Source organism: Aquarana catesbeiana, linkage group LG03 (assembly GCF_042186555.1).
Source record: "Aquarana catesbeiana isolate 2022-GZ linkage group LG03, ASM4218655v1, whole genome shotgun sequence".
Taxonomy (NCBI): domain Eukaryota; kingdom Metazoa; phylum Chordata; class Amphibia; order Anura; family Ranidae; genus Aquarana; species Aquarana catesbeiana.
In genome coordinates, this window is record NC_133326.1 from 156,008,927 (window position 1) to 156,035,261 (window position 26,335).

Genomic DNA, 26,335 nt, shown 5'->3' on the forward strand with positions numbered 1-26,335 from the left:
ACCCTTGATCCATCCTGCTCACATAGATAGCTGTTTCTCTAGCTGTTTACTCTGCATGATTCTTAGTCCCTATGGACCTTTTGGTAACCCAGTTACCCATTGTGGATCCCTGTCCACTCTAACCATTAATCTAGGGGCTCAGTATAGGCGGAACCGCACCTTTGGTTCATCATATATAGCGCTCCTCTTGCGCTGGGCATTTTTGAGGGTCTCTTACCCTTCATTCTCTTACTTAATTCAATGCCCATAATGACTGGCCAGTCTTCTCTCTTCTCTACTTGTGCCTATACCCTCTTGCCTCTAAACTACTTTATCTAGCAGATGTACTACATATACCTGTGAACAGCACTATTCTTCCCTTTCTTATCTATAACACTCCAATGGACAATAGACAGGGACAACATAACATATAACCACCAATCAATACAGTTCGATTAAGGGGAGTAAAATAGGTACCCTTTGTCCCAAAAATGCCTTACCGATCAAGGAAGTCTGATAACTCAAATGTAAGCAAAAGGCTTACCTCAGCCGGCTGATTATCAGAAATTCCCGGATCGTCTCAAGCTCCTCGTTTCGGATACTCAGGGTCACCTGGAATCCCCTCCTAAGGCAAAGCTCGCCATGCTGACTCGGTTAAATTGATAATAGGCAACTCCTATCCTCATATTGATTAGTGGTTCCAAATTAATAACTACTGCAGTAGGGAACAGACACAAAAGATATGCTCAGCATCTTTCCAAATAACTGTTCTGCTTTATAATGACGCAATTGAAGGTTTTTATGCACATGATTACGTAGGTATCACATTAATATTACAATTGTACGTTCATGGTAACAAGGGGCGTTACATAGGCAGGCTTATTCTAATCAGGACTCAAAAGAATGTAAACATTTACTGAAAATATTATTAGTGCCGTGTGCACAGTGAGGGCAGTGTGCAATACATACAAAATACAATACAATTATATACAGAACTTACAAATTTCCATTACACAGGGTTACCCGCATCACACCAGTGTGAACCAGGACTAAATGTACTTGCATACATACGTACATTACAAAAAAAAAATGGGGTTGGTGAAGACTGGTCTTTTTCTTTTTGTTCAGCCAAAATAATGTCAACAATCCAAATCAAGATAATCTAGCACCACATCCCAAAATATGGCAAAAAAGGGCAACTTTTTACTGTCTGGACTGACTACCAAAAAGGGTTACGCTCCTTTCACACTTGTGCAACTTGGGATCCGACTTGAGACCCAAAGTTGCAGGACATGTGAAATGCCATGTATCTCTGAGAGCCATTACAATTGACACTACTGAAGTCACTGCAAAAGGTTCCTGCGCTACTTTGATCCGACTGAGACCACTTCAATTCTAGAGAGTGAAAAAGTCTTATTAAGTCACTTCAAAGTCGTATCAAAGTCAGACTACAAAGTTGCACTGAAAATTACACCACTTTGGAGTTGGCTAGTGTGAAAAGAGCCCAGAGGGACTTTACAAAGTTTTATTTGTATCAAATCAACCCAGCATAGAACTGGTTGATTATTTTAAATACAATAAGCTTTAAAAAGGTTGCACATCATAAATTTGAACTAAACCCCTTATATGTTGTGCCCTATTTGCAGTAGACCTATGAGTTAATTTACATTTCTCTGGAGCGGCTTACAAAAATACCACCCACTGGATGTATACCAACCCATTTTGTCGCATAGCATAAAGAACAGAACATATAGTTGTAGACTGCGAAGGGGCTACTTTGCATTTCACAGATGTGCTTTCTCGGGAAAGAGGTGTTCATAAAGATGCCAACAGAACTTCGATGTAAAATGACGGTGACAGCCACTGTCAGGAAACAGTGGGAAGAGGGTTCAGACATAGAAGAAACTTTTCATTGCATTGATCTTGGCGGTGTGAGGCTCGGTGGCCGATATGCCCCTTCTACAACCCCCCTATCTGCACCAGAGAACCCTGGCTGAGGATTGTTGAAACATCTTTCTCCTCAAGTGTACAAATTAGATGGGATGAGTTAGTATGTCCATCATTATTAAATAAGCATAAAATCAGAACTATTAAAAGTCCTAAATAACCCAGTCCATATAAATTTCTTTACAAAAGTTCTCAATCTTTCCCAAGTCCAATGTAGACCAAAGACTTCAACACTGTCCTCTCTGGTTATGCCATATGTCCTAACCAGAGAGGACGGTGTTGAAGTGTTAGATCTACATTGGACTTGGAAAGATTGAGAACTTTTGGAAAGATGTTTATATGGATTGGGGTATTTAGGACTTTGAATAGTCAGTGCCTATTTTGTTTATTGTATTTTCCTACTGGGGTTGTGGGGTCTTTTCAGCTGCTGCTAAAATGAACACATTTGGGTTATAAGCATTATTAAATGTTTGGGGGATTTGAGGTCTCTTGTTTGTTCCGTGTCTGAATGAGTATCAGCTGCCAAACATTTGTTGAAAACCAGTAGCTCTCAAACCCCTGTATGGAGAGAAGCCCCTGCACTATTATGGTGTGTTCTTAGAGGTGCTTTCCAGAATAAAGGTTCTCAAGTCTTGGCCTTCTCCAGCAGTGTTGGAGACAATGTAATGCACACATACTGTTGGTGAGGTCTGAGAAACAGTTGGAGAAGGGAGTACGATGTTAATAGGAAGGAAACTGGAGAAAAAGGAGAATAGAAAATAATGTTCATAAGTCAGGTCCAGCTGTCTTTTTTTTATTCTTCTTTTTTATTTCTTTCTTTTCTCTTTATTGACCTCCTTTTATCTACACCTTTTTATTATTTGTGCCAATTCTCTAAACTTTCATAATCGTTGTTTGACTTTCATTGTAAGTACTTTTTTTGTATAAAGATAAGGTTTTTTGACATGCTGCTGAATCATTGGAATCCTGTTTTTATATTTGGAAGAAAAGAGCCAGATTTAATCATTTTTTTTGTCTTTTTTTTCTAGTGTCATCAGCAAAGTGGTATCCACTCCAGAGGTAAAGGCAACTACAACACCATCCTTGCCTAAATCACCTCCACCTGTCCCATCTCCAGCACCAATTCCAGTTCTTGTTGTGCCTCCTCCTGTCCAAGCCCCTCCTGCCCCTGCAGCTGCATCACCTGCTCCAAATCCACCTCCTGCTACCCCTGCACCAAACAAAGAAAACTCAAAGGCTCCTTACAGGAGTGTAGTCACCGAGACAGTCAGCACCTATGTGGTAAGTGTGGTCAGGATTAACCTTTTTTCTTTACAACATTTATTCCTATTCCACATAGGTGTAGAGTTATGAACATTAAATCATTTTCACTGCTCAGTAGTCGAGAATTCTCTAATTTCCTTTTACCTTAAAATTGTAAACTTTAAAGTAGAAGAAAAGCCAAGCATGAATTGTTTTTTAAAACGTTCCCTACCCCCTCCTTCTATATATCCTGTGTACCCTTTGTAGGGGAAAAAAAAAAAATCTGTGTATTTACCACTTTTTAATCTGCTTTTGTCTGGTCATGTGATCAGCAGCTCTGGCTCCCCTGTGTCCCCTGTGCACGGCTGCTTCAGGGGAGAGCGACAACAATGGCTGGGCCACGGGAACCTAATGTATAGTGGTAAATACACAGATTTTTTTTTTCCTACAAAGGGTATACAGGATAGAGGGTTTAGTAACACTTTTAAACTGTCATGAATGGCTTTCCACATCCATATACTGCATCTGACAACAGCCTGGTTTTGCAGTATTAATGTCCAGGTGCTTAACTGGCCTGACTGCAGTCTAGATCTTTCACCAAGTGAATGTATTTGGTGCATCGTGAAACTACAAATACTATGACCACAACCCAGGATTGTTGAGTAGCTAGAATTCTATATCCAGAAAGAATAGGACAGCATTCCTCTCCCAAAGCTTCAGCAACTGCTCTCCTCAGTTTACAAATGTTTTCAGAGTGCTAAAAGGAGAGGAAATGCTGTACCATGGTAAACATGGCCTTGTCTCAACTTTTTTGAAGCGTGTTGCTGCCATTAATTTCAAAATTTTTTTATTTTTTTCTTAAAATTGTATATTTTTTCTGTTTAAACGTTGGATGTTTTGTGTTATCCAACTTTTTTTTTGGAATTGGGGTTGTATCTGCCTTCACTGGGTACAAGTATGTGACCCTCCTGGTTGGTGGTTCTTTGAAAAAAATAAAAACTATATGGTTGATGTTCTGATTGTTCACATTGCTTAAAAACATTGGGTGGTATTAGGTCAGCACTACTGTTACATGGGGACAAAATGGAATGTATTGCAGGTAAGGCAATTTTCTAACAGAATTAAAGTGGTGAACATTACCTCATCAGTAGGGCTACATTTCCAGTTTAATTTTACTTGTCCTTTATTTCAAAGTGACAACGATGTCATAAAGTAAATGGAAAGTTACTCAGTAACAACGTTTTATACCCTTGATGTTATCAGCAAGTTGAATAGGAGTGTTTGGCTAATAAGTAAAAATACAAAGCTTGGAACATAGCAAGTCTAATAAAGTGTATTTTTAAAGAGAACGTTCCTCCTGATTTACATAAATATGTTGGCCTACATAAAAATTGCAAGTATTCAAATACTTATAAAATGTTCTATTGGATTTCCTCCTGCAACTGGATCTGTATGCAAATATTCCAACCACATTTATATTTCTAAGGTGGGGGATGTGCTTCACGGTCACATAGGATAATTGAGAAGTATATATGAAAAATATAATAAGGCCACTTGTACATGGGAGTAAAAATAAAAAATAAAACTTTTTTTTATTCATCTGAACACAGGTGCATTGTTGCTTATGGAACAGTACACACAGCTGCATAAAGATCAGTAATACAGCGAAGGGGTACAGAGCCATAAAAAAAAAATAGAACACTTTTTGAGTGCAACAATTTACGCACATACAAGTGTATACGCGCATATATTGCAACACTGGCAGCTAGGACTTAGGCATAGTTGCAGAAGACTCTGTTATATGTTGCTACCTTAGTGATTGGACACTGGTAAACAACACGGTCAGAGCCTTATATAACCCCTCACAGCAATCCTCAGTTTTTTTGCAAGCAAGAATTGGAACATAACTAGAAGGGAGGGTCCTGTCTCTTGTACTGTACTTATTTTACTGTCAAAAATCATTTTTTATTGTACAGGAAACTGCTATAGTGGAGATGGCTGAGATGTCCAAAAGCAATACATAAAAATGAGGGGTGGGCAAAGGAGCAAACAAATGCCAACAGTACCATAAAAAAAATCGATCAGTGACTTATAACGGGACTATCGGACATCTAACTGACACTTGACAATTTTTTGGGGAACCAGTGACACCAATACAGTGATCATTGCTAAAAATAAGCAGTGTCACTGTACTAATGACACTGGCAGGGAAGGGTTAGACATCTAAGGCGATCAAGGGGTTAAATGTGTGACCAACATGTTTTACTGTGAGTGTTGTTTCTACTAAGCAATGTGGTGTTTTTTACTTCCTGCTTTGCAGGAAGCAGAAAACAGCACATTACTGCTGTCAGAAGAAGAGTCCTGTGTTCGTTTACCTACACAGTAATTCAGTCATCTCTGGAGCTGATCGTTGGGTGTCGGGTACCAGTTAGCGGCCAGCACTGGCTGATTGGTTCGTGCTGCAGCCAATCGCAGCATAGCCAGGGCGGCAGGGGCATGCTCCCTATCCTGGCGCGGATCATATACTAGGTATGTGATCCTGCGCAGGAGAACCGCCTTGCCCTCATATGTACTGTATCATCAAGTGGTTAAAAAATGTAATAAAATAAGTAACAAACATGTCAAATTTACCTGCTCTGCAGTGGTTTTGCACAGAGCAGGCCCTGATCATTTTCTTTCAGGTCCCCTGCTGTCGCTCCTGGCTCCTCCTCTTCAGCCAGTGCCCTCAATAGAAGCCGCTTGCTCTGGGGGGACTGGTGTGTGCTCACTCCTGAGCCCTGCTTCGTGTTTTCATAAGACACACAGAGCTGTGGCTTGGTCCTACCCCCTGCTCCCTTCTCATTGGCTCAATGGCTGTGATTGACAATGAGGAATGAGAGACCCGGGAGAAGCTCAGCTCTCGTGCACATCACTGGATCGAGAGGGAGCTCAGGTGAGTATTGGGGGGGGGGGGGGGTGCTGCACACAGATGTTTAACCTTCATGCATAGAATGTATTAAGTTAAAAAACCTTGAGACTTTAAAAAACAGTTTTACAGTTCCTAATATCAAGAAATCGGATGCATTCTGTATTTGAATGTGATTGACTATGCAGGAAGTACACTTTAAGTTGACCCCTCTGTTAAACTGGGTGCACATATTCTGCAAGGTCTTATGGGAAACCTACATAAGATATTCAAATTTATTGTTAAAGTAAATTGAGCTTTCTGTCTTTGGCACAGGGTTTACTGCATAAAAACGATAGCTAATGGAATACAATTGCTCTACTTTCGATAAACTTTTTGGGAATGCCAGGTGCATTGTAGGATAATGTGAGGAATTTAACAATCCTGTAAAGGAGCCAAGTTTTGTAAAAGTTTAATTGTCCACATGAGCAAATTACAAACAAAGATGCTTGGAGAACTATACTGATCAGCCATAACTTCATGACTGCTAAAGTGAATAACATTGATTATCTCCTTACAATGGCATCTGAAAGTCAGTGGGATATCTTGGGCAGCAAGTTAACTTATTGTCCCTGAAGTTGATGTGTTGAAAGCGAGAAAAAAAGTGGGCATCGCAGTTTGTGGTGTATGGGGTTAAGTAGCCGCAGACCAGTCAGGGTGACCAGTGTCCACAATATGCCTACAATGGATATGTAAGCACCAGAGCTGGACCACAGAACAATGTAGGAAGGTGACCTGGCCTGATGAATCATGTTTTCTTTCAAATCATGTAAATGGCCAGGTGCGTACATATCACTTTCTTGGGGAAGAGATGGCCCCAAGATACACTATGGGAAGAAGGCAAGCCTGTGGAGGCAATGTGATGGAGGCAATGTTTTGCTGGTAAGCCTTGGGTCCTGCCATTCATGTGGATGTTACTTGACAATTCCCTTTATGGGAATAGTATTCTCTGATGGCAGTGGCCTCTTTCAGGAGGATAATGCGCCCTGCCACACTGCAGAAATGGTTTAATGAACATAACAAGTTTTAGGTTTTGACTTGGCCTCCAAATTCCCCAGATCTCAATCCAATTGAACATCTGTGGAATGTGCTGGAAAAACAAGTCCAAACCATGCAGGCCCTGCCTCACAGATTGCAGGACTTAACGGATCTGCTACAGATGGCTTGGTGCCAGAAACCACAGCATACCCTTCGAGGTCTAGTGGTATCCATGCCACAACAGGTCGGGGCTGTTTGGCAGCAAAAGGGGAACCTATTTGATATTAGGTGGGTGGTCATAAAGTTATGGTGTATATTTTCATTGTTTTAGAACTTTAAAGTTGAATGCTGAGAATTCAACATGATCTAGCCTTGCATTGGGGCTCCCTACTCTTCAAGGCTTAAATGTTTTTTTTAGCATTGAGGTGCAAGAATACAGTTTATTTGCCCTATTCCTTGGCCCTGCAGACTGCAGCACTGTTCACTTCTACTCGAAGTTGCGGGTGGTCCCTTGGCGCCATTGCGTTCTCCCGGTTTCGGAGGGGGGGGGGGGCAGTGATTATTGCCAGCGGCTATAGTCGCTGGTAATAATCACATGCTAGAAAACAGATATGCTGGTTGTACCCAAGTCAACCGATGGATCGACTTTGGTACAATCAGCCTGCCCATTGATGGTTCAAATCGTGGCGACTCCCTTCTGAATTGGCCAAGATTTGAACCATCTATGGCCAGCTTTAGGACAGATCCTGGCTGAGAAACCATGCTCAAGATACTGGTGTTTTTCAATTGTATACAATTTTTCCTTGTCAAAAGAAGTTTATTGAGTATACAATGTTATAAAGATACATAAAGTAAGTTTACAAGGATCTATAAAGTAAGCTCATTGTTTTACAGTAGGGTTTATATAGGTAAATATCATGAAATTTCAAAAATTAAACATTGGGTTCACGTAAACCTAAATTAAAGATATATATCATTTCCTTAGTTACTTTTGTAGGTATTTAAATGATTTATACCTACTATACATATTGTTTACAAGTAGAGTGTATATAGGTCAAATAAATTCTGATAATAAGCTTTAATCGTAAGGTGGAGAAAGAAGAAAAAGGGTTGAAAGGTAGAGGTATGGTCCACAAGGTTGTCCCGCTCGTCAGTTTATTATTCTTTTTAGTTCTCTTTGAAGCCTTAGAATGGGTGTCTCTGTAAGTCATTTAATCTGTTACCATGGCAACAGGACAGAGTCATTGAAGTTTGACAGGAACTGTTGTTTTATCCAAGGATGCCAAAGTTTTTCAAATTTTGGAATTTGATTTTGATCGATGGCTACCATCTTAGCATGGGACATTGTATTATTCATTCTGTGAATTGTTTCTGCTAGTACCAATGTAGGAGATTTCCATGCCTTGGCCACTGTTTGTTTTGCAGCCGTTATTAGTTGGATCATAAGTTTGAATTGAGAGAGTGTTAACCATTCCGGTTTTAGATTAAGTAAAGTTAAATATGGATCTGGTTGTATTATTTTTTTAAATATTTTAGATGCAATCACGAAGACTTCCTTCCAGAAGGTTTGGATTACTGGGCACGTCCACCATATGTGTAAATATGTGCCTATTTCTGGGCATCCTCGAAAACAAAGAGCTGAGGTATTAGGTGAATATTTTGCCACTCTAGCGGGTACAAGGTACCAGCGAGTTAGGACTTTATAATTTGTCTCCAGTGCTAAGATGTTGGGTGAAGATGACTTAGATGTGAGCCATATGTTAGACCAGTCCGTGTCTTCTAAAGTTCGTCCCAGGTCCTCCTCCCACCTCTGAACGTAAGAGGGTCTATTAAGATTTGCTACTCCATATAATTGATTATAAAGTGATGAAATTGTACCTTTAGCAAATGGATCTTTTGTACAGATTGATTCAAAAATGGATAATTGGGATAATGGTGTATCCCCCTTTAGGAATGGTGTATAGAAATTTTTGATTTGGAGATATCTAAATATCTCAGAGTTTGGTAGATCATATTTTTCTCTAAGCGATGGGAATGAAAGGAATGATTTAGATGCTATGAAGTCATTTAGTGTCTGAATGCCTGATGTTGTCCAAGCTTTAAAAGAATTTGGGTAGATCCATGCCGGATAAAAGGCCGGATTTCTGACAAAAGAAAGGAGAGGATTGTGTGGAGATTGTAACTGATATTTGATTTTTAGTTTATCCCAGAGAGATAAGAAGTGTTTAGTTATGGGATTATGAATTTTAAAGCGGTCTTTAGGATCAAGCCATAATAAATTTGATATTAATAGAGGGTCATTTTCTGAAGCCTCTATAAATACCCATAATGGGATTTCCTGTTTTGCATGGTATTTGGACAGACTGGCCAAATGTGCTGCTCTGTAGTAGTTAGTAAAATTAGGGTATCCCAGGCCTCCTTTATTTTTGGGAAGATGTAGTGTGTGTATAGGTATACGTGGTTTAGAAGAGCCCCATATAAACGAAGTTGCTCTTTTTTGTACTATTCTCAAAAAATAGGAAGGAATTGGAATAGGGAGGACTCTGAATAGATAAAGCAATTTGGGTAGAATAGTCATTTTGATTGCATTAATCTTCCCCATCCAGGATAAAGGAAGTTGCGACCATTGTTTTATTAGATTTGTGATCTGTCTTAATACAGGAGGATAATTGGTTGAGAATAAGTCAGAATGAGATGCTGTTAAATAAATTCCAAGATATGGGATTGATTTTTCTGCCCATGTGAATGGGAGTGCAGCCCTAGCCGGGATCAATTCCATGTTTGTGAGTGAAATATTAAGCACTAGGCATTTCTTAGGATTAATCATAAGGCCGGATAGGGCTGCAAATCCATCAAGAGCTGGTATTAAGTTAGGACCAGAGACCTGTGGTGATGATAGAAAAAGTAATATATCGTCTGCAAATATACATAATTTGTGTGTAATACCTCCTACTTCAATGCCAGTTATAGTTTGGTTTGTTCTGATGTATTGGGCCATGGGTTCGAGTATAAGGGCAAATAATAAGGGAGATAATGGGCAACCCTGTCGGGTACCTCTTTCGATATTAAAGGCTTCAGATTTGTATCCAGCATATTTTATATAGGCTTTGGGTTTATTATATAATGCTTTGATCCATGTTAAAAAGTGGGGTCCAAAACCCCATTTTTGTAATGAATATTGCATATATTGCCAGGATACTGTGTCAAATGCCCTCTTAATATCGAGAGATAGAAAACATAAAGGGATTTTTCGTTTTTTAGCAATATGTGCCAATAACACTGCCCTGCGTATATTATCGCCTGCCTGTCTATTTGGCATGAAGCCTACTTGATCTCTATGTATTAATTTTCCTATAATGCTATTGAGGCGTTTTGCTATTATTTTTGCTAATAATTTAATATCGAGGTTTAACAGAGAGATAGGCCGATAATTCACACAGGAAGTATCATCAGAAAGGGGTTTTGGGATCATACAAACAATTGCCATTAGTGTTTCTTGCCGAAAAGAATGTCCATCTAGAAGCTTGTTAAAAGTTTCAGTGAGAATGGGAGAGAGTATTTCTGAGAATGTTTTATAGTATAAAGCCGAGTAGCCGTCTGGGCCTGGTCTTTTGTTAAGTTTTAGGTCTTTTATGGCGTTAGCAACTTCATCTATAGTTATAGGCTCATCCAAACTGCTTTTTTGATTCTGAGATAACTCAGGTAAGGTTATTTTTGAGAAGAAGGATTCAGCCTCTGTAGGATTAAATTCATTGTTTGTCTTGTATAAAGTTGCGAGATGTGAGTGAAATTTATGGACTATTTTAACTGGATTACAAGTGTAAACATTTTTTGATAATTTCAAACGTATTGGTTTGAAAGATTTGTTAGTTGAATTTAATGCCCGAGCCAAATATGTACCTGGTTTGTTTGTATTCATGTAGAAATTGTGTTTGGAGCGTTTGAGGGATTTATCAACTGACTCAGTGAGAAATAGATCGTATTCCAATCTAGATTTTTCCAGATGAGATTTTGTACTCTGAGATGGATTATTTTGAAATGATATGTAGGCTGCATTAAAATTGAGTTCTAGTTTTTTTGCTAGATTTTTGCGTTCCCGTTTAAATAGTGCCATTTGTCTTTGTATTGTACCACGCAAGACAGGCTTATGAGCTTCCCACAGTGTTATTGGGGAGATGTCTGTTGTATTATTAATTGATATGTATTCCTTTAAAGCTTGTTCAATGGCCATCTGATGTAGTGGGTGTTTGAGCATTATGTCCGGTAAGTACCACGTTGGGTCATGCGCTTTTGGTATGGTTGAGGCTATAGTAGTGTATACTGCATTATGGTCAGACCACGGAATCGGAATTATATCTGATGCAATAATTTCTGGTATCATTCCTATTGTTAGAAAAATATGATCTATTCTGGTGAAGGTTTGATGAGGGTGCGAGAAATAAGTGAATTTCTTTTTCATTGGGTTACTTTCTCTCCATGAATCTACCAGATTGTATTTGGAAAGAAGTTGAGAAAAAGGTAATCTAGAGGTTATTTTGGATGGTGTAAAAGGTGATTTATCTAGAAATGGGAGGAGGACTTGGTTCGAATCCCCACACATTATCACTGTTCCTATTTTGTGTGTATTAATCACTTGTAATATATGTGAGAGGAATGGTGTAGGTTGTTTGTTAGGGGCGTAGTAGGAAATCACCGTGATTGCTGTATCCATTATATAACCCATGAGTATCAGGTATCTACCTTCTGGGTCTTTAATTTCTGATGATAAGGTGAATGGTGTGGATCGGTGAAATGCAATTAGAGTTCCCCTTTGCTTGGTACAGGCAGAAGCCGTGTAAATTTGTTGATAAAAAGGAGAAATATATTTTGGAGTAGAATCTTTGGTGAAGTGTGTTTCTTGGAGGCATACTATGTGAGCCTTCTTGTTATGGAAAGTACGGAAGGCTTTGGTCCTTTTTTGAGGGACATTTATTCCCTGAACATTCAGGGAAAGTATATTCAGTGGTGCCATGGCAATAGATCAAATAGTTTTGACTTACTTTTTGTTATGCAGAGCTGACTGCGCAGATCAACCTGTGTGGACTGAAGAGATGAATAGATAGAAAAGAAACCAGTGAATTCTGGAGTAAAGAGTAAACAAAAAACATATGAGATTAGATGATACACTGTATAAATTATTTTTTGCAAGTAATCACAATTTACCCGTGAAAGAGAATAAATATCTCTCTCAGGGGAATAAGTGCCTTCGTCACACTCCCACATAATATGGTTGGGAGAATGAGGAGGGCTAATGGGGGTACACGGATCTTCCGCTTACAGGAGAGAAGTGCTATGTCAAAAGACATCAAAATGATGTTTCATTAATTGGAGTGCAGAATATAGTTTTTGTTGAAATTATTTATTCCAGGGTGGTTGTATATGGTTAGTCTTGCCCTAGGCTAAATAATTCAGTTAGAAAGGTACTGTTAATAACTTTGGTATTGATGAAGATAGTTTGAATTATTTGGGGATTTTAACCCTTTTAGAGTAAACAATTACATATTTTATTCATATGTAACTGTTTAGATATGTTAACTCATAAAATTGAGGTTGTATTGCTTCAGATTAGAATAAACAAAAACATAATTCTAGGAACTAGTTAGGTAATAATATATTTGTTTTAAGAAAAGAAAGAAAAAGCTTCCATTACTTCTGGATTATTGAACATATTTGTCCTAAAAAGTAATAAATCTATTGTTATTACCTGATAATATATAACTGAACAAGAATTTCCTTATTTCACTTATATATTCTAAGGCTATATGAATCAGAAGTAATAAGAAATATAACTGGAATGTAACATGATCCCACACAGTGTGTGACTATCAGAATGCAGTTACATTCAGTTATAAATATAGGTTTTTTATAGAGAACCATCTCTTAGTATAATAAATGAAGAGATATCAGGAATTAGGATGTCAGTCCATTGAATCTTCTTGGTCCATGGATGATGTGGCATAACGGCCTCTTTTGTGAGAATGATGATTCCCATTTTGTTCTGAAATTTTCTGGGTGCTGCCTGAAGGTGAAGATGATGCCATTCTTCTGCGTGTGGGAGTGTTGCTGCTTGTTGGTTCTGTCAGATTTAATTTTAAAAGGGTTTGTTGTAGTTCATCTGCTGATCTGCTTCTGTAAATTGTACCTTGGTAGTTAAATCTGACTGAAAATGGGAAGCCCCATTGATACATAATGTTGTGGCATTGCAGTTCCATTAGTTGGGGTTTCATGGATCGTCTTTTAGTAATAGTAAGTTGGGATAGGTCAGCAAAAATTTGATAATTGTGTCCTTGAAAATTAAGTTCCTTTTTTTCTCTTGCAGCAATTAGTATTTGTTCTTTCGTTCTGTAATAATGAAATTTTGTGATTATATCACGTGGGGGTCCATCTTTCTTTTTGGCTGTGAGGGCTCTGTGTACTCTGTCCAGTTCTAAACGTTCAATAGGGATATCTGGCTTTAGTTCTTGTAATAGAGCAGTAATAGTAGATTGCAGGTCTGTCACAGTTTCAGGTATTCCCCTTATGCGCAAGTTTGAACGTCTGGCTCTATTTTCGTAATCTTCGAGTTTAGTTTGAAGTATTAAATTCTCTTTTTTTAATTGTTCCAATTCTGTTATATTTTCTTGGGTTGTAATTTCAATTTCATCCATTTTTATTTCTAAGGCAGCGGTGCGGTTTCCCAGCTCTCTTATTTCTTTGGTTAGGCTGTTTGTTATTTGGTCTGAGGTTTGTTTTAAAGCCTTATGAAGCATCTTTTCAAATTGTAATAATATTACTGGGGATACTGAGGAGGCTTGTGGAGAAGTTTGTGAAAGGATTTGTTCTGTATCTGACTCAAATGGAGAGTCTTGCTGTGACATTTTCTGTCTGTGAGAGCGCCCTGATGCTGTATCTTGTGAGGTGACTGGAGCTGCTTCAGCTGCAGTGAGTGTCTGTGAGCTCTCTGTGAGGTGATTTTTATTTCTGCCACGGCTTCCTCCCAGTACCATATTTCCTGCCCAAACTTTCACAGTTTGTTCCCTGGGGCAAAAAGGTTCAAATGGATACCTTTTGAGCCTGCAGCCTGCAGCCTTTGTCCTTCTCTTCTCTCCTCAGCGGTGTGGAGCTCTAACAATGCATGTCTGCTCCGCTAGGCTCCGCCTCCTGCCCTCATTGTATACAATTTTTGAACGGGGCAGCACAGTTAAGATTTAAACCTATGACTCTAGCGCTGTAAAGAAGAAATCTTAACCGCAAGGCTGCCTGCATGGAGCTTGCTTATTCCTGTGCTTATGTGGGTGTCCCCTGGGTACTTTGGTTTCTTCCCACAGGGCAGGGACTGATGTGAATGTACAATGTATGTAAAGCACTGCGTACATTGTCAGCTCTATATAAATACCTCAAATAAATGAAAACAGATGTTTACACTCTTAATTTGTATAGTTTGCTTTAGCTGTAAGAGATTGTGATGTTTTTACTAGTGCTTTTCACTGACAGTTGCAGTAAATGGTATGGGTTCCTTTTTGATCCTCCTTCCTTTCTTTTTTTTTTTTTTTGTGCATGTGTATAATCGGATTTGGGCAAAAGTTTAAATGCTGCATTCTGCAGTAAGTAAATGCAGATAATAGTTTATTGCACGTGTCAGGGTCTTTCCCTTCCAAAAGTTAATGTAATCTGCCTTCAAGCCCTGGTCTGATGACATGCATTATTTTTTTATGTAAAAAAAAAGTCCACAATTTGTGGTATTATTTTCTAGTGTCCAGTGTGTTTTATGTTGGGTTGTTCCATGTAGGCCTTTACAGCATATTTTTCTATTTGTAGATCCGAGATGAATGGGGCAATCAGATCTGGATCTGTCCAGGATGCAATAAAGCAGATGATGGTAGTCCAATGATTGGCTGTGATGGATGTGACGATTGGTACCACTGGTAAGATATTGATAGCTGATATGGTTACTGAAGTAAAATTGCATTAAATATGGCATGCCTTGGTCTTACAAGCCACACATTTCCTGACCTTAAAAACATTTAGAAAGTTTAGTTGTGCAAAATCACTGCCATTTGGCTGACCTTGTGCTTGCTATGTTTAATATTTTACATAAAAAATTACTATGTACATTCTTTAAATTCAGGTATTAGCTATTGTTTGTTTAGAACAATACATAGACAGGTTTATGTACGTAGAAATTGTCTTCCAAGTTAAGGGTTGTTAAATTGCGCAATGCTTGAATGGCTCTTGTTCATAACATTCCATTTAAAAACATAGAGCATGTTTTGCACCTTTTATATTTACTGATAATGGCAAGAAAGCTAAGAGGCTTTGTTTATCTGTACGGTGCATAAACGAGGTAATACTGATTGACGGGAAACTTCACACTTGCTGAGATTGACCAGAGATCAGCACTATTGCTTTTAAATTTAGTATTGTGTTTAGTACAGAGGTGCTTTGCTTTGTGTGCGATTTTTAACAGGCTGTTACTCCTGCATTTAGATCAGAATTATTTATAAAAAAAAAAAATAGTTTTTATATTAAGCTACTCATAGGCTTTAGACAGCTTTATAAAAAAAGTGCATTTTTTTTAAACCTCTTTTTGATCATAACAAAGATCTTGCATAGACCAACATCATTGAAAAAAAACATCTGTAGGGCTGAAAATTGTCACTTTTTCGATCTCAACATAGTTGAAAGATCATACGCATTACTGATGCACGGCTTTGTCTGGAAGCATTGTTTTGAAATGATCTGATGCTAACACATATGTTTGTTTATGGAGCAGTCTTTTTTTTTTTTTTTTTTTGTAACTATGTAACTCGTTCTTACCATAATGTTATGTACATGTGCATTACCTTAATACATGACCAGTCTGCATTTAACCTGTTACTGCCCGGATAACACACGTGGTGGCAAAAGCATGAGCTTTAATTCCCACACGTTGCACATATGCGTCACTGTGCTGCCGATGTTTCTGTGCTGAGAGTGCGCCCACTGCATGCTCCCAGCACAGACACTGAACTGTCAGAAACAGCTGCTGCTCCCCACTACTGATCAGAAGTGGGCAGGTCGAGCTACAGCAAATCACAGTGGGTACATGACCGCCGAACCTTCCCACCCACCGGGCATACAGACTCTATTAACGGAAGGAATACCGGGCAGGACGGGGTTAAAGCAAAGCAGCGCACATGAGCGCATGTACACGCAACACAACTGAAAGTAAAGATATGAAACCTATAAATTGTATTTTGACCCTTCCAGGGAGCTGTCAATTCATGGCAGATGACCTGAAAATATTTGTCAACCTGCAAAAAAATGCAATATGATGAAACGGTGTACTTGAAAATGCATGTTAAATGCCTGTCAATGCACATGCATTTTCAGTGTCGCTGTGATTTATTTTTTTTGTGCAGTATAGTGTGAAAGGATCCTAAAAATAGATTGTTTAAATGTCTGAGTACAGTGTTATGTCTGAGGCTAGCCTAAAAGTGGTATTAAAGGCTCAAGGTTTTTTACCCTTATCCAGGGCATGACGGTAAAAAACCTTCTCTGTACAGCTACCCCCCACCCTCCCTAATTCTATGCATGAAAGGGTGAAAAAAACTACCTATCTGCAGCAGCCCCCTCTAATACTTACCTAAGCCCCATCGCGTTCCAGCGATGTGCACGAGAGCCTTGGCTCACTGTGGACTCTCCCTCCTTGTTAGCTGCTGTCAGTGCCAGCCAGTGAGCCAATGAGGAGAGAGAGGGAATGAGGCTGAGCCAGGGCTGTGTGTGTGAATGGACACGCAGAGCAGTGGCTCGAGAGCAAGCCTGCTTGGGTGCCCTGAGAAGAGGAGGATTGGGGCTGCTCTGTGTAAAACCAATGCACAGAGCGAGTAAGTATAAAATGTTTATTAAAAAAAAAGTTGCATTTAATATAATTTTTTAAAGATCATTAAAATGATCCTGGCAGCACAGAGTCACTTGTATGTAAATCATACCTGTAAGTAGAAAATTGCATATACTTACCCTTTTGGGAGCCCATTTCTTGGAAGGCCACCACTTCACGGCTCACCGTTTTCTGCAGGTACTCAATTGTTTGGCTGGGTCAAATATTTGTTTACCCCGCCTCTTACTGTGGTACCTCTCAACAGATGGCATGTCCTGTAGTGATGTCTGAGCTGGCAGGAGGAACCACAGTAAGTGGTAGGGGGAGCAGGTATTCACATAACCAGAGGTACGTGAATACTTGCAGGGCCCAGGGGAGCCCTGAAGCGCCTGCGGCAGAAGCGGGCTGCTGGGAAGGTATGATATGTGATTGTTTTACATTTCAATGACCCTGTGCGAGGAACACATTAAATGCTTTCATTCCATCTAGCACAGTGCCTAATCTTTGGCATGTGAAAGCATCTATATCATAGATCATCTTTAGTATGTGATAGGTGTGTACCTTACCAAGAAGAGGAGATCTTTAATATCTAGTTTTTAATTTTAATTTCCTTTGAAAACTTTTTTGTATGAGTTGATCCTAATATATCCCAATCTATTTTACATTCAGTGATGGTTCATACTTCTGCCATTGGGACACTTTCACAGCGTGTCTTGTCACTGAAACGCTCCTTTATATTTATAAAGACGAAAAACAGTCACTACAGCTTTGTTTTAGTAATCTGTATAAATGTATCTTTAGTACTTTGGGTTGCCCTGGGCTTCTGCATTTTGCATATCATTACTGTTATACTGTTATTTGCACTCTTTAATTGGATAGGGCCTAATGACATTAAGGGCATGATGTGCAAGCTCAATAAGGCTTCTGTTTTATAACCAGCAACATTTCTACAAGAGATTTCTCCCTTATCTTTCTCATGATTCATTAAAGCCTAACACTGGGCAGTGAATATATAATTAGAATTGTCTCTCCCCCTCCAGCTAATTAAAGGAGAAGTCCAGCCTGAGCTTTTTAGGCTGGGCTTCTCGTCTGGGTCACAGGAGTGCAATTCGTTTTGCACTCCTGTGACCTGTTTTCAGCGGAGCGCGGTCTGATGTCTGCTCTCTGCTAACGTCACCAAGTTCAGTCGAGGTAGAGCGTCATCCCGACTTCCGAAGTCTGGATCTGCCTGCTGCCTTGACTGATGGCAGTCTCAGTGAGCCGCTGAGACGGCCTCTCCCCGCCTCCTCCATAGCTCAGCACTCCAATGAGCGTGGAGGAGTAGAGAGGAGAGACGCTGACTGACAAGCAGCATCTCTCTGCTCGGGGTGTTCGGTGGCTCGGTTCTCATCGAAGAGGCGGCGGGGGACAGCTGCAGCTTCGGTCTGATGCTCCATCCACATAGGTAAGTATGAATATATATATATATAAACATCTCTTTTAAGAAAATATTGCTTATTTGGATGGGCTTTTCATCCCTACCTGTTTATTGGTGACCACCAGATTCTCCAAGCCACTCTTCTTCCTGGGTTCTCACTGTTCTTATTACAGCCCCTCTTGCGAACACCATCACCTATTATAATGGACCAGTGGCCTTGTTCGATCCGAATGATGTGGCTGTTGGTCCTGCATTGTACCTGATGAAGTAGAAGTGCCCGGCTGCATTTTAGAGCTAAAGAGACCGTAGAAGGACCCATAAGCAAAAATGACTGTGTTTAAAGCCCCACGGGGGTCACAGAAAGTGATCCAGCAGTTGCACAGCTGTACTGTTTAGTTGGAAAACCAATGAAAGAAGGCTCCCCCCTCCCCTGCCTAGTATGACCTTTATTTTGACTTTTGCGGTCAAATTTGAGAAAACCCCACTGTGTTATGTGCGCTCGTTCAAACTGCATGCTTGTAAATAATTTTAAAAATGTTTATTATCTTTCTAATTATTTGAAGCAGGCCTCAAGCAATAGACTGCAAGCTACTCTAAACAGTTTTTCAGTGGGGACAGACTTATTTTCTCCTTATTAATCAGAAGTCCAGCTTCTATGTCTTTAAGGCCTTTGTTGGACCAGTCCGTGTTCAAATCTAGTTTATAGCTGATAATGAGATCTGCCAGCACAGTACAGGCAGGAGTAACTCCTAGGCACTGACGGTATGCAAATATCTGGCCTCTCGGCGAGTGGGCCTTGGCGCAGAGAGGCCGCATATTTGCGTACCATTTTACAGACACAGCAGTTACCGGCAGCTAAAGGAAAGCCTTTAAGGGAATTCAGATGCTGGGAAGTGGGTTTATGATCATGTGACCGCTGTGATTGGCTGTTACAGCGGTCACATAATCGAAAAGCACCCAATCGCTTTTTGTGATCAGGAGCTTTCTGATCATGTGACAGGCGATCACGGCTGTCACATTATCATAAACCCCACCTCGCCTCCCCGCATCTGAATTCCTTTAAAGAGCAGGTAAAAAAAAAGTAAATGTACTAATATTTTTTGAAGGAGCCTGGAAAGCATTGCACCCATGATCAGCAGATCGTAAGTGCAATGCAGGGCTCCTGCAGATTGCCAGTGTAAGCTGTCTGCTCGTATCTCGTATGGGCAGGCTGTTACTGAATGACAGGAAGAATCAATTAACCATCTAGAGCGCTTAACAGCACACTTTTGTAGTTCATTGAGAGGTACAAGCAGTCAGCCACAGAGGCTGTCAGTACTTGTAGTTCATTCATTCACAGAACTCTGTGAATGTATGATGTGGCCGTATGGGAGGAGCCCCACTCTTTTTAAATGGTGACAGCGGGTATGGGGAGAAGATCCTCGGCCCACTGTCATAGGGAGCGGCTACAGGAGCAGGAACAGGTTACATGTTCCACCCAAAAAAAACAGTAAACTTCTCACTTAATTATGGTGAACATAACTCCCCAGCCCCTCTTTAACATTACATAGAATGGGAAAATGAACTAAGATCTTTCAGCAAGAAAAAATGTAAGCAGCCGTTTTGAATGATTTTTAATGTTATGTGCTTGCAAACATCTTAACTGAGGAACATTTGTTAACCACTTCCCGTCTGCCAAACGATTATAAATGTCCTTGGACGGGAAGGGTGATATCTCGGTCATCCCTGCATTAAGGATCAAGATATTGTCTTTTAGGGCTGGCGATTCTGCACAACATAAACGTAATCCGAGTGGCTAATGAGCCACTGGATTACTTTTACAGGCGGCGGATGGGACCCCCTTTACTTTACTGTGCAATCAGAGAGTCCGGTAAGGATGCGACCGGTGGCATCCAGGTCTGGACACACAGTGAAAGGAACGGTTGTTGGTCCTCCCACTGTGTGGCGTCAGAAATAGGAAGTGACGTGGTTTTTGTCGCTTCCTGTTTCGGTTGTTTATTTACCTGGCCTTTGCCAGTTAGGGAAGCAGCTGATCAGATTGATCTGAGTCTGATCGGCTGCATTGGAGGCCAGAGGAGAGGTTTTGGGTCTAATAGGCCCCAGATCTCACTCCATAAAGAGGACCTCTCACGGCCCATGCTATTACAAGAGATGTAAAGGGAAAGTTGATAAAAAAAAAGTTAAAGGTATAGTGTTAAAAAAAAAATTGTAAAGAAAAAAATATTTAAAAATTAAAAGAACCTCTGTTCCCCCATGCAAATGTGCACACAGGTCCCGTATGCATATATATTCATAATCCTTTTTATTGATTTTCACATTTTAAATAACGTACAAAAAAAATTTAAAGAACAGTTAAAAACTTGATATACCAACAAAATATGGGTTACATACTTAGTTACAGTATGACAGATCTCAGTTTTTACATCCAAAAAAGGGGACGTTCCACTTTAAGCACTCCTCAGTCCCTTACATGCCACATTTGGCATGTCATTTTTGGGGGGGGGGGGGGGGGTTGAGTGGGTACCTAGTTCTGACAGGCACCCAGCTCCCACTTCTGCTCAGTCCGCCTAGGCAACTGAAGCAGATCTTCTCCTTTCCCTCTCCTTTCCCACAGTCTTCTGGAACACGTCACAGGTCCCAGAAGATTGCCCAGCCATTGAGGAGGTGCAGTGTGCACCCACCTGTGCAGCCACAAGTTGTCACAGCCTGATGCCCACACTTGTGATGCCAGCGCTGGGGAGAGCCAAGGGTTCAGGTGGCCGCATTGGTGGACCGTGGGACAGGTGAGTGTGTGTTTCTTAAAAGTCAGCAGCTACACTTTTTGTAGCTGTTGACTTCTTTTAATTAACACAAAAACCAGTGGAACTCTGCTTTGAAAGGTTTGAAAGGCCCTACAAGGACAACTAGGAGAGTATAAAAAAAAAATGTGAGGGGCATGCATAAACGGCAATCGCACCACACATGTGAGGCATCACCCCAAACGTTGGCGCGATAGCAATAATTTTAGCACCAAACCTCCTGTGTATCTCTAAACTGATAACTGTAAAGGCTTTCACAGTGTTGCCTATGGAGATTCCTAGACTTTGTAATTTGGTGTTGTGCCATGGGCGAACACAATTTTGGAGCATGATATGTTTGGTAAAATATAAAAGATTATGTTTTGGCCAATAAATACCAAACAATTGGGTATTGTTTTTTTGTGCAGTAAAATTCATTATAGTGTATTTCTTACAAAAAAATTTGAAAAACCGCTGCACAAATATCGTGTGACATAAAAATATGTAACATTCACTGTTTTATTCTCTAGGGTCTCTGCTAAAAAAAAAAAAATATATATATATAATGTTTGGGGATTCTAAGTTGTTTTCTAGCAAAAAAAAAAAAATTTTTACATGTAGGAGAGGAATGCCAGAATTGGCCCAGATTGGAAGTGGTTAATTCTAGTAATAAGGTTAGAAAGGCGAGAGGAAATGGTAAGAAGCTATGGTGTCCTTTTATGAAACTGAGATCAGCAGCGATCCCGAGTCTCACCGCTGATCTCAGCTCATAACCAGTTTATGAAACTGAGATAATCAGTGGAGAACACGTTCTCCGCTGATTATCTCAGCACAGTGAGAATTTGTAACTGACTTCACAGAAACGGCCAGTTTATGAAGGTGCGATCTCAGCACCTCACTGGAGATCTGTGACAGAATTCTCACTTTCTGATTCACCATTTCAGAAGTGGAGAATCAGAGTGAGAAGCCTGAAACTGGTGAAATTTATAGTGTGTGTGTATATATATATATATATATATATATATATATATGTGTGTGTGTGGATAGATAGATAGATAGATATTTATTGATATATATAGACTATATCTATCTATAGATATATCTATATATAGATACATCTATTATATATATAGATAGATATAGATATAGATAGAGATAGAGATAGAGATAGAGAGATAGAGAGATATAGAGATATAGATATAGAGATAGAGATAGAGATAGATATATAGATATATAGATATATAGATATATAGATATATATATATATAGATATATATATAGATATAGATATATAGATATAGATATATATATAGATATATATAGATATATGTATATATATAGATATATGTATATATTTTTTTTTTTAGATGTTCACGTCTCTGGCTGGGTTCACACTTGTGCGATGCGTGAACCAGCGTGATTCCTAAGTGGGTTTTCACATCGCACCTACATTGACATCTGCGCACCACTGCGGGTGTCAATGTAAAGTTAATGACACCCCCAGATCATTTCACAGATCGCAGTGCGAACTATGTAATGGTGCAGGAATCGGATCGCATGGGTGTTCACACCCATGCGATCCGATTCCAGTACGGACCAAATAAAGGGTCCTGTACCATTTTGGTGCAAATGCAATATGATTTAGGGCCAGTTCCCACTGCTGCGGTGTCCGAGATCGGATGTGATTCGCACCACACTGCAGTGCAAAATCACATCCGATCTCTGTGCAATGCGATTTCAGCCATACAGATAGTATTGCTAAATTTGCATTGCACTCGGACAAAACTCTTACAGGACCTTTTTTTTGGTCCACAGCAGAATCGGATCGCATGGGTGTTCACACCCATGCGATTCGATTACTGTCCGAGTTTGCAGATCACACTGCGATATGCGAACTGATTTGGGGGTGTTAACTTTTAGGCCCAGTTCACACTTGTGCGATGCCGGACATCGCACAGGCATCGCATGTAATTCGCAGCACACTGCCATTCACATTACATGCGATGTCTGTGCGTTGCGATATCAGCTGTACAGGTAGTATGGCTGATATCGCACCGCATTCGGTGCAAACACGCACAGGACCCTTTTTTCTGTTCGGACCAGAATCGGATCGCATGTCCGGACTGTCAGTTCGCAGTGCGATATGCAAGCTGAACTGGGGGTGTCCTTAACAATGTATTGACACTCCCCAGCGATTCGCATATGGCAGTGTGAACTGACATGTGAGTCGGTGCGATGCGGGAACCCGCAGTGTTCTCGCAGTGTTCTCGCATTGCACCAGTTTATCAATTTTTATGTTTATCAATTATGAAATATATTTTATTTTAATTTATTAATAAATATTTATACTTGTATACTTTATTAAAATTATTTTTTTAATGATTATAAATGTATTTTGCATTTATATGAATGGTGTATAGCTGCATTACATATGTGCATTACATTCATTTACTATACACCATTCACATTTAAATAGGGACATGTATGATCTTTAAATATTGATAAAAACAATGTTTTTTTTATAACTACGTTAATGTATATTGTGTAGGGGGAATTTAACTTTATTATTTTATTAATATGTTGGGGAATAATGTGTGCTGATTTGTGTTACACTTTGTATTTTATGGTTCCTCATACTGTAATCCCGCTATATCACGCGAGATTACAGTGAGAGGAGCCGTTCTCAGAAGTTCCCGGCGTTTGTAGATCGCTCCTCAACTCAACATGAGAAGCGATCTACACACTTTCATAAACAGGCACTCAGAGGAGAGCGATCTCCTCTGAGAATGCCTGAGAACTGAAAAGCGGTATTTTACCGCACTTTCATAAAAGGACACCTATATTTGCCAACTTGCTTGATTTTATTAGGAGCCAATGAGTTTTAAAAGGACAGTTGATAAATATAATCTATATGCTGTGTGTGTCTGCTGCTCATTGAATGCATTAAATATTGCTTTATACGCTTATCTTTTTATGTCCTGTATTTTTCTCTTTTTAGGCCTTGCGTTGGATTAACTGCAGAACCAGAAGTTGATCAGTGGTTTTGTACCAAATGTGACAGCAAGAAGAAGGACAAAAAGCACAAAAAACGGAAGCACAAAGCTCACTAATAAGACCTAACCCTTCTCTTCATATCCATCCCTGTGCTTCTCTTAGGAGAGACTTGTGGCTTAGCTATGTATTCCGTTCTGTGGACTGCTTTGGATAGACAAGACTTTAGGCCCCAGGCTGACTTCTGTCTAGCAGATAAAGAACCAAGGCGTAGCGTATCTGAGGAAAACCCCGTCACAAGGAACTGGCCCAAATAAAGCCGCCTCCTATATAGATTTGGCAGTGCTCTTTTCTTGTATAATAGACGTATTTTTGTCTTCACAAATTAAACTTATAATCTATTTGATAAATCCGTACAAGCTGTAAAATGTAGTGAATGATTTTAAAAAGACTGGACTGCAACCATTTTGCTTTTGACACTTCTGCTGCTCCGTAATCAGACGCGGTTCTATAGCTATGTATATGTCAAGTACGTCATTTCTTTATTTACACCATTTTCCCCCCCTTTTTTTTTTTTTTGCTAAGATAAATAAATGACCTCCGGCTTTGTGAAATATATATATATATATATATTTTTAAAGAAATGTTTCTATTCTCCATTTTTTCTAGCTGTTCCATGATTGTAATATATTTTAGAGTTGTTTTGGTATTATTTTATTTATTTTTTTTAACCATCTTTCCAAGCATCTCGTGTTGTACTTGACATATGTTGGTTCGGTGCCCTTGACTGCGCTGGATCGGCCCTCCGCAAGAGAAGTGTAAATTCTGTGTACAGTCCTTTTTGTGCTGTTGTGACAGCCATTTTACAAAGCAGCTTAAAGCAGCAACACATTTGTTCTCTTTCTTCAGAAAGTATGTTTTGTATATATTAAAGTGTGTTTAAAATGTAATCTGTGCAGTAATCTTGACTGTGTAAACTGTATCTGTTCCAGAAATGGTTGAATAACTTTACATTAGCATGATTCAATCTAAGGAAAGGGTGGAACGGCAGAATAAGAACATTTATGCAGTCTCTTTGCGTTGTCTTAATTACAGCATAACATTGCATTAATATAAAACAGCAGAAGACCTAAACTGGCATTAGATGGATGGAAATTTTTGATCAGTTTGCAGCTTGTCCCTGTTCTACAGAAACTGATCGTTTGTTCGACTTCTGTTGGAAATCTTTTTTCTTATCGTACATCACGGAACACAGAGCCATAGTTACTATGTGGGTTATAGGCGACCTTCAGGTGATGGACACTGGCACGCCCTGAATTAAAAAGTGCACTCCCTATATAACCCCTCCCACTGGTGGGAGTACCTAAGTTTTTTCACCAGTGTCTAAGGTGTTGGTCATGGAGTAAAGATGTGCTGTGCTGAGCTCCTCTGGAGCAATCCTTGCTGGGGATAGCCATGCTGACTGGATCCATTCAAAATGTCTCTTTTGGCCAAATTGAGTGGTGCCCGGGCCTCGTATCTGAAGAAACGAGGTTTTGCCTGTAAATGCTTCTCTTTTTAGAGAGCTGGACCCCGGGATACAGTACTTTTTGGTAGTAAAGCCATAAAGTTTTACTGGCAGAGGTACTGTTACAGGTCCAGGATTGTGGGTTTCCTGAGGATCCCCAGCTCCTGAAGGTTTAACGGAACCCACCGTGAAGGGTGAAGATTGGGTCTGTTGGTTTACCACAGAAAACCCTGCGGCGGCAAAGATAAGTGGAGTTTTCTAAGAAATTTTTTTGAATTTTCTTATGAATGTCTCCTTTAAGATCAATAAATGTTGTCTTGCCTATGTGTCACCACTGGGGGCTGTATTGAGCACTTACCGCCTCACGCTGAGAGAACATGCTGTGTCGGGGAGCTGAGATGCTTCTTCCTTCAGGCAGACAGCAGGACCTCCGGTAAGCTTGGGGGGGTTCTTCTCCCCACCTATCCCCCCCTGTGCTGACAGTCTCCCCCTCTTCATGGGGGCAGAAGCGCTCTAAGTTTTTCTTTTAAAAAAAAAAAAAAGAGAGAAGAAAAGTAGCGCGATCAGCGCGCCGCTCGGTGGCTTACAGACCCCTCCGCGCCATGCTGCTCCTTCCCATAGGCTGTAGGCAACGCAGGGGGCGGGGCTTGTCGGCGTCCTCCGATGCCCAACATGA

At 39.9% G+C, this 26,335-nt stretch overlaps 1 protein-coding gene across 1 annotated transcript in view; it reads left to right on the top strand.

Annotated features, from left to right (window-relative positions):
• TAF3 (TATA-box binding protein associated factor 3) overlaps window positions 1-25,102 on the top strand; it is a 173,914-nt gene extending 148,812 nt beyond the window's left edge. Inside the window, exons 5-7 of the mRNA XM_073619445.1 lie at window positions 2,955-3,207; window positions 14,927-15,033; window positions 24,160-25,102. Of these exons, the coding sequence (XP_073475546.1) occupies window positions 2,955-3,207; window positions 14,927-15,033; window positions 24,160-24,271 (472 nt within the window). The 3' untranslated portion in view covers window positions 24,272-25,102. The remainder of the gene's footprint in view (window positions 1-2,954; window positions 3,208-14,926; window positions 15,034-24,159) is intronic.
• The last annotated feature ends 1,233 nt before the right edge of the window (window positions 25,103-26,335 follow it).